At 35.0% G+C, this 12391-nt stretch overlaps 1 protein-coding gene across 1 annotated transcript; it reads left to right on the forward strand.

Moving 5' to 3' along the window:
- Window positions 1-499: 499 nt before the first annotated feature.
- LOC139971698 (UDP-galactose transporter senju-like) lies at window positions 500-11348 on the forward strand. The gene is made up of 6 exons (XM_071978404.1): window positions 500-980; window positions 4874-5126; window positions 5747-5867; window positions 6226-6272; window positions 8084-8223; window positions 8665-11348. The coding sequence occupies exons 2-6, from the start codon at window positions 5051-5053 to the stop codon at window positions 9283-9285; spliced, it is 1005 nt and encodes a 334-aa protein (XP_071834505.1). The 5' UTR covers window positions 500-980; window positions 4874-5050; the 3' UTR covers window positions 9286-11348.
- The last annotated feature ends 1043 nt before the right edge of the window (window positions 11349-12391 follow it).

A 12391-nucleotide genomic window follows, 5' to 3' on the forward strand; every position in this document is an offset into this window, starting at 1 on the left:
CACATTCCTGAAAAGTCTTTGTTTTTACTCTAAATATTTTGTGAGATTTCATGACTTGCAACCAAAAGATAGGCCTATGTCAGGAGATCTCATATTGGTCAAAGGAAGTATTTGAGATTAAACATCTGAAGAATTTTTGATTACATTATTTTCAAATGTATTAAAAAATGTAAACAATTTTTAAAGAAATATATTCACAAATGTTAAGGAAGTGAGGATGTGACGTCACACCCTCACAGTAAGTCTTTCTACACCAGTCGTTTTCAAAGAAATTTTGATATCTTCAAAGTGTCATATCTCAGAGCATGCTACCATGGTAGTTTCTTCACTGTTCTTTTTGTCTTTTTGTGCTCTTTCATACAAATAGACATGTCAAACACCTGCACCAATCCTATAATGGCCTATAGTTGCAGTCCCAAACGAGACTAATCCCGATCTTGAAACCAGGGAGACGTGGCCGCTATATTCAAATTCCACATAATCATCGTGCTTTTCAGTATAGTTTCGATTCCAGGCGGACTATGAAAGACTGGAATACGCAATCTTTGACCTAGTCTTGAGGTGTTTAAAACTAGATTGTCCACGCATTGTTACTAGCACCACTGCTGCACTGCGTACCAACATTCTCGTTGTGATAACCGAGAGGGGTGTTGTAACAGACAGTAACAGAAGCAGAAGACTTCCGTAGATCCAACTTGAACTTTGTAGCGTTGGCGAAAGATATATCTTTGGCCTAGTTCCGCGAATTTCATCTTTTCTCGATAACACCAGTTGAAGTACGAATTCCGACATAGGCCTATGGGGAGGCTGGTATAAAAATTGGGCAAAAGAAGGCAGAAAAGCATTTCCGAGTATAGAGTCTAGGTGACAACCAATAACAGAAGAATAACTTCAAGTCAGACTTTCGAAAGGGTTATTCAACTCAAACTTGGATTGACAGAGCATGTCTATATCATGACTTTAAAAGCCAAGGAAATATGGTTCGTATGGTTGCCCAAGGCCTAGACTTAAGAAAAGGCATTGTTAACCATTCAATTGTTTTCTCATTTTGGAATATGTGGCGTTGAAAACAAGTGGTTTGGGGACTAGCTTTCTTGCAGACTCCAAACCTCTGAAGTCAATGACTCCTTCCCATAACCACTGTTGTTCCTCAGGGCTCAATACTTGGGCCTCTGCTATATAATTTATTAAAATGGTTTTCCATCCTATGTTGTTTTTTTTTATGCTAATATGTATGCTGATACGTAGGTCTAAGGACTCCAACGTCGTGAAATCTACCATACAAAGTGATTTGTATACAGTAGTATCCATGACTGGTTCATTGTAAATAAGCCGTGTTTGAATGTTAGTCAAACTAATTAGTCAATCCGGATTTGTAGTAAAAGAAAAGAAAAAAAAATTAACCGTGATGAGGTAAATCTGACACTGTGATTTAAAAATGATCATATTGAACAGGTCCAAATGTCTACCTATGTTGGTGTGGTAGTTGACTTTTTATACTGCTTATTTGTTTTATATCTGTTTGAATGTATGTAATTTTTTGCATTATGTATTTATTTTCTTTGTTTGAAAATTTTATGTTCTAGCTTCAAAGAAAAACAATCCTTTGAGATATTGATTTGGATTCTAAATAAACTTGAACTTCAACGTAAGAAATGTGTACGTTTGAAGGGGTTACGTCAGAGGCGTGTGACACATGACCATGAAAGACAAGTTATGAAACTTCACCATGCCCAAATCACTATTTAGAACTGGATCATAACTATTCATGAAGTTATACCAACCTGTCAGAACTAAAGATGTCCCCAAAACACTACCTCATTGTACATTATATACTGAAAAAATCCACATTTAGTGAAAGATTTGAATTATTTAATGGTTTAAATCATTTAAATTTAATGTAAAAATAATTGATTGCCAGTGTCCCCACTTTTCAGTTGCATAATGTCCGAATTGGGCTCTCCCATTGTTTTAGCAAAGGGTGCTGCTCGAATCTACTTGAAGTTGTTATTGCTCATGCAGGTTGACAACTAAACATTAAGTTCATTCATGACTCAGAGATCAAGACAACACATGATCACTGGATAATTTCATAGCCACATGAAAGCATCATGATGCAATATATGGCCTCCATGCATATAATCAGTCAAGTTTTATGGGATTTTCATATTGGACAAAATATATTAAACTAATTACCTTTAATATGGTTGTACAGGTATAGATTTCTTGGTTTAGTTTACCAACCAATAAGTAGTTTTGACTGAGAGGTTGATGTCCATATATACTCTTCAGGAGCATTCCACACTAGCATAATCATTCATTTAGGTAAATATCATGAAAGTGGAATAGCCAAAGAGACATTACCTGCATTGAAATTTTTGTTCATGGTTGACTTATAACTTATTACGTATCGCAACACTTAAAGGGTGTGAAGACTCGCGCACAAAGAAACGTCTCATGCCGGTAATCTGACCTAGTTTTGAATGAGGTGTAACAGAAGTGTAGACACCACCATCGATCCCAGAAAATACACATACAGTACAGCTTGCTACCGTCGGTAATTAGACACTAGTGTACAGTCAATACAAACAGCTGCGGTAAATACCCACAACACAGCGTACTGTACATAGCATCAATGGACATCTCAGGTCCAGATAAAAGATAACAAGGTATCACATTTCATTACTGTCTCCATTTTGTAGCAACAAGAAGAAAGGTATAGTAAGATGGGGTGAAAAAAAAACGTTTCCTTAAAGTTTAACATAAAACTCGTTAGGTAGATGCTTAGGTAGATATTTTAGCATTGTCAGTTGACAAATGGGAATACCTTCCTAAATAGCCATAATAAAAATTTCAATCACAATGAGTAAAGGAGAAATTCCAGAAAAGGGGTGGTTGTTTTTTACCCCGGCTGTTAGTCATTTTTGGGGTAAAAAAAAATCCTGCTGGGGTAAAAAAAGTCCACACTGTTAAAACAACATACTACCAAAGAAAATGTGCAAAACCACCAGAAATATTTTCAGCACACCTTAGAAAAGCTTTATTTGGGCATTATCAATCGAGTTCTGCATGAATTAACCTATTGCCAAACAATAAACTCCGGGAAACACACCCCACCTTCCGAGACTACAGTAGGCAAGATTCTATCAAGACTGTTTAATACCCCCTAAAACATTATTGACCATGTTTTAAGAGTTTTATTCTATATATTAGTATCACATCCAGCTGTGGGGTTGGGACTTAGGGTAGAGATTAATTTAGGACTCTAAAAATAACAAGATAACCATATATACAGCAGACATATATTGTGTTAGGCTATAACACTAGGCTAACATAGCAATAACTTAGGTTAAGAACAGGCAACAGTTAGTTATAAAAATGTAAATTATTATATTGGTAGAAATTAGAGGAGCATAGATGTACTCCCTGTGTCAATCATACAGCAATTCTAACATTCTGTGATAAATATAAACCATTTTTGGAGGAAATTAGGACTGGTCTTTTTTTATACCCCAAACGGACACTAAACCCTGGGGTAAAAAAAACCCACGTCATTCGAGAAAAATGTCAGATCGTGCGGGTAATTACATTACTGATTCATGTAGGTACACCTCTTGTTATCATAACCAAGAAACAAAAACCTCTATATCAGTTCTAATATTTTTGCGGGATAAAGTTAAAGGACAGCTAGTGTTCAGAACTTAAATATTTGCTATTTTTAGAGTATGGGAAAAATCGGCGCTAAAAGTATCGGAACGCCGATGGAAAAGAATAGTAACAATCAATAAAGTATATCCGAATTGACTTGGGCACCATGGTTTTCACATACACCATACAAAAATGTGTTTCTATTTCTCACGACTTGTAGTGGGGGTGGGTTTTTTTTTACCCCAACTACTGTACCCTGTGGTTTTTTTTTACCCCGTCTTACTATAATTTGCAAGCAACGGAAAGTTAACTTTTTCAGAGCGCGGCATGCGGTTTAGGGCGAGTCTTCAATGCCTTTAATATCTGACCTTGTTCATCATACTTGAGTTATTCAGTCGACCCTTGCAGTATAACCTTAAACCTACAACTTGGATTAAATTCTGCAAGGTCTCTAATTTTTGCACAAAATGGTCATAATTAAATAATTTGTAATCATAAATCATTGATATATAATGACAGTATTGTAGTGGCTGGCATAGAATCATTTTTCTGGTATCATTTCTATGCAAAATAGTCAATTGGCTATGCAAGTATACAGTTGCATAGTAGTTGTGTTTACGTAGGAACCATCATAATTTGATAAGAGAGAAGATCAAAGCCTTCAAAACCATCATGCAATACTTGGACACTAGATTTCTTCCCTTGGATTCCACACTTTCTTGCTGTCCTACTCACAAATTACTGCCTTAACTTCGAAAACCTTCAGTACTGTGTACAGAAACTTTCTTTCAAACTCGATATTTTGTAATCTAATTAGCTTTACAACATTAAGGGTAGTCATTTCTTTCCTCACATGACTCTTTCACCTGATCATGATAAGCCTCATCAAATGCCTTTCTTAGGGAATATTTCTACCCTATATAATTTCTTAGATCAGACTTTTCTTCATTGAGCCGACTTTGTCATTTATATCGCCTTACCCGTGGAAATGTTATCAACTTTAGCAGTTTCTAACTGCTTTCATCATACCGTGATAAGGATCAGCGAATAAACAAGATTCTTGCTGGTTATACTTTTGAAGTTGTGATTGCAATATATATTGCCCTGCAGTTATCATTTACTAGTCTGCAAGTTTCGAAAGCCCTCTTCAGAAGCTGTTAGAGATCTGTTTTCAATTTTTTTTTAAAATATTAAAAAACAAAAAATTGTATTTATTTATTTGCAGGTACCTACCTGTACACTAACCACCTCGGACAGCATCTGTTAGCTAGATCTGTTATTTGCAGGTACATACCTGTACACTAACCACCTCCAGCACATATTAGTATGCATATCTAAAGGAGATCAATTCTGACGAAAAATCCACTCGAGGCAGTGATGACATCAAGGCCAGTGGCAGATCATGGCACTTCTTGGACTTACTTCGTATGAAAATTGGATCATATTTCTACTGTACATTATTGTATCAATCAACCATGGTAAGATTGGATCATATTGGATCATATTTATACTTATTATACATATTTATTATTGTTTCTTATTCTATCAAACCATGGTAAGATTGGATCATATTTATATTGTGTACATCATTGTATTAATCAACCATGGTAAGAAGATTATGTCAGACAAGTTGGCATTAAGTTTGAGTTAAATTTGGGTCACATATTTTAACATTTTAGGGGTGGACTATACCTTATCAATTAGAAATTTTGAGTGTATGTATATATGAAACAATGTAATGGAGAAACGTGATGAAAGTTCTCAAATAATGAGATTGCTTGGTAGTTTAATATGGTATATATAATTTGTTAACAGTTTTGTACACTCACACAGAATAGTGATCAACAGTTGATCCCAATATCTGAAAATGGTAAATTGTTTAGAGTTTCAAAGTATGGTGACTAGTGTCCTTCCTGGACTCTGTGACTCTCAAATTGTTTGAATTCCGTGCTAGTCAAACATTTCTCTGATGTTTTCAGATTTGTTAATAATTTCCCAGACAGTTTTTACATTGTTCCTGTGTTGGCTTTCTAACCCTTGGTAATTTACTAAACTAAAAGTATAATGTGTACTGTATGTGTGTATTTATCCAACACAGCCATACTAACAACTGCATCCCAGGATGGGAAGAAGTACAAGTTTGATGCCACATCAGCGGTGCTCTTAGCCGAGATACTGAAGTTAGCTACCGCATGTGCGCTATTCATATTTTGGGATAAGTGAGTGATGGCGTCTTTGACTTTCTTTAAACTTCTTGAAAGCTTGTCATGAATTTTAGGAGTCAGCTACTTAAAAAAAGAAAAGAAAAAAAAAAGAAGATGAAATGTTGTAAAAGCTATGAAACATGAAACAGGAGATGTTTATAATAATTTTGTAAGAGGTTTTCAGCAAATATTATGGAGCAAATACAATACATGTTGCTCAAATTTAAGATTAAACTTTTATTCAAGGTATATTTTGTATAGATATTTCAGAGAATTACGACATGGCATGAAAATACTGTTTACACAATTATAAGTATCATTCATCATTTTATATTCTTCACCTTTCGTACATTTCTTCTTACGATCTTCGCAGAAATTCATTTCGGAATCTACTCTACGAAGTGTCAAGTCATAAGAAAGGTAAGGATTATAATAGAAGATAAGATTTGAAATAATAGTAAGTTATTTCCATACAATTGGAATGTGAAAAATTTGAAGATTTGCTTCCATATTTATTCAAATTTAATTGAATTCAATCTAATTTCATTGTATTTCAATCAATCATATATCAATCAAGTTAAAAGCGATATATGCATGCATGGTCATTAAGGTATGTTTTATTTTTTTATTTTTATAAATCAAGGTGAATATCTTAAAATTGAAATTAGCCTAGGATCAAATTTGAATTTGCTAATGATATAGGTGATACGATGGAGAAAGCAACATACTCATAAGAGTGTAAGATATTTACTGCAGTTTCAGGTTTAGTGGGAGAGGAACATACGGTACCGTACATCAAATTGAGTAACTTCCTGTCCTCTTCACTCAATTCCCTTCACCTTGTCCTCCATCCCACCCTATCCCATGCCCCTTCTAGTAATCAAAATCACTCTGGCCTCTAACAATAGCAGTGCTGATCTCTTACCTCTTTTCCCTACAATACCTTGTCATGTCATTTATATTGCATACTGTGTGGGATGGTCCAGTTATAAATACAATATTTAGATGTAATGCATACCCCCCCCCCACCTTCCTCCTCTTCTTTCTCCTCCTTCCAAAGGTTTAGGATACAGGTATACTTCATGCATACATATAGGATGTATGTATACTTCTTGCATGTACATATATGGGATACATGTATTATACTTCATGCTTACATATAGGATACAGGTATACTTCATGCAAACATATAGGATACAGGTATAATACTTCATGTATACACTTAGGATACATGTATTATACTTCATGCTTACATATAGGATACAGGTATACTTCATGCAAACATATAGGATACAGGTATAATACTTCATGTAATACATATAGGATACAGGTATTAAACTTCATGCTTACATATAGGATACATGTATTATACTTCATGCATATATAGGATACATGCATTTTACTTCATGCATACATATAGGATACAGGTATTTAGTATACTTCATGCATACATATAGGATACATGTATTTTACTTCCTTCATACATATGGGATACAGGTATACTACTTCATGCATGCATATGGGATACAGGTCTTATATTTCATGCACACATACTGTATGGGATACAGGTATTATACTTCATGCATACATATGGGATGCATGTATTATACTTCTTGCATACATATGGGATACAGGTCTTATACTTCATGCAAACATATAGGATACAGGTATTATACTTCATGCAAACATATAGGATACAGGTATTATACTTCATGCCTACATATGGGATGCATGCATGTATTATACTTCTTGCATACATATAGGACACAGGTGTTATACTTCATGCACACATATAGGATACAGGTGTTATACTTCTTGTATACATGTAGGATGCAGGTATTATACTTCATGCATACATATACTTTTTTTAGTACTACCAAATGAAGGAGATTAAGATTGCTGTTAAAAATGTTACACAGCTCTTGCAATAAAGGATAGGTCTGTCGTAGTGAAAATGGATTGTTTTTTGTAATAATGAAAGAGAAACACATTCTAAGCGTTCCTTTCATTTCTCAGATATTAGTAGTTGAAACTATATTGTAACTTGAACTTTTGTCATATCTACACACTGACATTTCAAATTTTCTTGTAATGTTTTTACCCAAAGTTGATATCAAACTTTCTACATCACATCACTTTTGCTGATCATGTTGTAGACCTACCATGTGACCTGCACTCTTGTGAAATTATCATCAAATTTCATTCTTCATTCCTTTTTGTTTTTCCGGCAGTCATGGCATTGTACAGCATCCCAGCATTCCTTTATTCGCTTAGCAATAACCTGTCCTTCATCAACCTCAGCCTCCATGATCCAACGACATTTATCATCATGATGCAGCTAAGAATTGTTCTAACAGGAGTCATATACCAAGTGAGTCCACCTGCCGTAAGTTGACTTCATGATTCTTTTCATGAATGTACTGTACCTTACTTCATTATAGCAACAGTGCTGAATAGAATGGTTCTCCATCAGTTCAGTTCAGTTTAGTTCAGTTAATTTATTTCGCAAATATACATAGACATACAAAGCAGTGCAGTAATGGTATATACAGGATACTAGAAAAAAACATAAAATGTTTATCAAAGCTAGTAACCCTAAAGAAAAAGAAAGAAAGTAACAGAACAAAGTAAGAAAGAAAAAACAAAATTGTACGAAACAAAATTGACAATAATATCAATCAAGCCATAGTCAAGTCAGCCTATACATCATATTGACATGACCAGCACCTTCTTTGCAACATGGTAACACAGAAAGTCAAAATTCCCTGTTAGAACAGCAATCTTTCATTTTTTTTTTCATTATCCGTTTCAGATTCTCTTCCAAAAGAAACTCAGTTGGTTACAATGGATTTCACTCATCGTTCTCACCTGCGGTTGCATAATCAAGCATTTGGATTTCTCGGCCGAGGAGGACACCATCACCAGCATCTATAATTTTCCCTTCACGATAGGCCTCGTCTTCTTACTTCTGCAATCGTGCATGGCGTTGTTTGCCGGGATTTACACGGAATATCTCCTCAAGGGCAAGAAGGAAGACGTCAACATTTGGATTCAGAACATCTACATGTACGTTCATTCCATTTTTTGGAACTTCGTCTTTGCTGTCGTAGCGGCCAACTTCTTAGACGACCACTTTTGGAAAACTGAAGAATCGATCTTTCAGCCCAAAGTTCTCGCCATCGTCTTTAATTATTTATGTTTCGGTATTGTCACCAGCATCTTCTTGAAGATGCTTAACTCTATCGTGAAGAGTTTTGCGATCGCCATCGAGATGGTGCTGATGCCCGTCTTGGGTCATTTCCTGTTTGGCGTCCCTGTAAGTGTTTCCACAGTTCTATCCATCGTTCTAGTCATCATTGCCGTTCAAATTTATTCGAGAAATCCTGTGAGCAACCAACCATCGCTGCCTCGAACAAGAAAGGACAGTAACTGACGGCCACAGTGGCATTCCACTAGAACCTGCGGTAGTGGCCAAAGTCTCTGGATGATCATCAATGCTGATGGATTATATTTTAAGGTCTGGTAAATACATTTTAGGAAGGGTTAATTTATTCATGCATGCAAAATGTAGTCAGTGTTATATTGCTTCAACCTGTGCTAGTTCTTCCCACCTGCCATTTTGTCAGAGGCTTTAACTGAGTTAATTTATGTTTCATATTCAGTACGCATGTATGCCGGGTCTCGTTACTAACCAGCTTGGGTGCAATAAAAGAGTCTATGGTAGCATACCAGAAACAGTATTTTGCCACTGTACAGTAACATACATGGACCAATCTTGCTTAAATAGCATTTTCCAAAATATACATAATTATGATCTGACTTTTCGCAGCTTTTTGTTGGATGGAAAATCCACTTTGCGGAAGCAAATATATTCCGCATCCTTCTTCCCTAATCTGCACCTCTCGCCTCCACCCATTGTTTGGGAGATTTGTAAAGGAAGAGTACATAGTAGACCATGATATCTACATATTGAAGATGTATAAATTGCATAAAATTTGTATAAATATGAAGGACATTTTTTTCCGTATATAATATAATATGGCACTGCTTAGACTTAGTAAGTTCGCAAGTGGGTATGTGTGTGATCATTATTACTTAACACTTACACAAGTTTCACCAAAAACTTAGGTAAAAAAAAAAAAAACAAGGTAACATTCATGCAAAAGCTCTTTTTTATACATTTCAAAATATGAATTCATAATTTAATACTGTATATTACTCTGCTGTTCAAGCATTACTATCATATATTGTATGTTATACGAGTTATATTTTGAACTGTTTTTCCCTCTCAATTAAAAGTATTTGGATGCATTCTTTATGTCTCTTGTGTTTAGAAGTTGTTTAAATATGAATGCTGCAAGTCAGTTTCACTTTATTTACCTGCATGTAACTGAAATTTCACATGTACTGTGCAATATAATGATCATCTCGCAGATTTTAGCATCATAAAAGACGACAACTCTAATGCCATTTTAAACTGTAGATATGCATATTCATAAGCTCATGCAAGTAGTAGTTAAACTAGGGGCCTGGTGACTAAAAAGGAAATTAATTACCACCCATCTGTAGCTAGCAGTGGGCTGATGGAGTGGTTACATGTGCAGCCAGTAGAGTGCCAGATATAAACACCCAAGCCCTACCGAGTTTGGGCTAACCTTTGGAGGCCCAATTTCTGAAGTAATTGTTGAATCAGGACCCAGTTCCTATTTGGAATGCTACTGGATTATATACCAAATCATAAAGTTGTACATTATGACATGTTAGTTAGTAAAATGTAATTATGTACTTATATTTTGCGTATGAATTGTACGTAGAAGATTAGTATCATTTGTAATGAATTATAAGTATGCACATTGTATTTTAGCATGATGATTGTGTAATTTCTACTACACGATTATATAAAAACTTACGCCATCATATGACACTTACAGTAAATCATGTTCTACTTGTATAAAATACTGTTTTGCACCAGGATCATTCAACATGGGCCTATTCATGTTTCATATTGGTAAATAATAATAATAATAATATTGTTTTATAGTATCACCTAAAGCAAATTAGCATCTAGGTAGCCGTTTCTCAGCTCATACGCAACTCGGACGAAATTTGATACTGACCTTTGCATTCATACATTTTATTTTGCACTATCCAAACGTTGTCAGTTTAATTCTGCCAAACTATTACTGGTCAGCAATCTGTTGCAATTGTTTTGCTGCAAACTTGTAAAAATGGCCATGTTTATTATTAACTCATGTCAACAGTATTATACTGTGACCTTAATATAGACTTTGATTCAGGTTTCTTCAACTTAAGTATCAATATTTTGAAACTGATTATCGGCTGTATCCAGGCCAAGATTTTAGTTAAATTTCTTGTACATTTGCAAATTTGACAATACTTTTCAAACAAGGCTGCATTGAAAGGTCAACCAGCTCAGATACATATTTTAACAGTCAGCAATTCAATCTTTTTTCACTTCCTTTTTCTTTGGGGGGGGGGGGTGGGGCGGGGGAGGTTATGTTCTTCAGTCTGTACTGTCATCATTAGAATGAAACACTACCGCCACCAAATATGCTAGGAATATCCATAATGGTCACTAATAAGTACTTGATGTCACTTTTCTGTCACTTTCAACATGGTTTCTCACAGAAGAATTACTTTGTATAATTTCACCATCCTTTATATGTCATGGAATAATTTTGAGGTTCAGATTCTCCTAGGAGGTATCTTTGGACATTATATCCATTTTGTATTTTAATTTGTATTCCAAGATTTTATTTGAGACAACTCATAGCTGTACTTTGCATAGATTTCTAACTGTACGTCATGCTGCAAAACACTATGTACTTTTTACACATAATTGGAGACCTCTCAACCCGACGAAGAGATCTATTTTGTGCGGTTATGTCTATATGGTTGTTATTTGATTGTCATGCTTCAAAATTTGCAACATTAGAAGTTTAAATATGCCTCAATTCATTTGTGTCTGGTTCAATTTTGACTTCCTACAGATGAAGCAGATTAAATTAGCAGGTACCTAATCTTGTGGAATATGGTAAGGTACCAGCAATTTTAGATGTGAAATGGAACATTTTGAGGCATATTTAGCTAGGTCTTTCAATATGTCTGCATGCAAGGTTGTGTTTAATGTTTACTTTGAACTTTTTGTGTGGATTTGGAAAAGTGCAGGGGGGGGGGAGGGTTACCCCTTGCATCTGCAGCTGACACCACTTCTCTAATGGGTACCCTCACTACTGTGACTATGTGTCAGTGGCTATGAAACACATGGTAAAATCTCCATTTTGGAACAAATGCTCTTTTCTTTATCCAATACCTTTCCCTAATTTTTGTCCTGTTTTGTTTTTTTCAGTAACTAACTACTCTTGGTAGCAAGCTTCATTTATAAATCATTTCGGTTTTAACTCATCTGCAATCTTTTTGGTAAATGCTGCTATCAAGCTCAAAGTTGCTAATGTGTATAGAATTATACTGTATGGACTTTTTTTTAAAATATACTTCCTAATATTTACAAACTGCTT

This window comes from Apostichopus japonicus, chromosome 8 (genome assembly GCF_037975245.1).
Source record: "Apostichopus japonicus isolate 1M-3 chromosome 8, ASM3797524v1, whole genome shotgun sequence".
NCBI classification, from domain to species: domain Eukaryota; kingdom Metazoa; phylum Echinodermata; class Holothuroidea; order Aspidochirotida; family Stichopodidae; genus Apostichopus; species Apostichopus japonicus.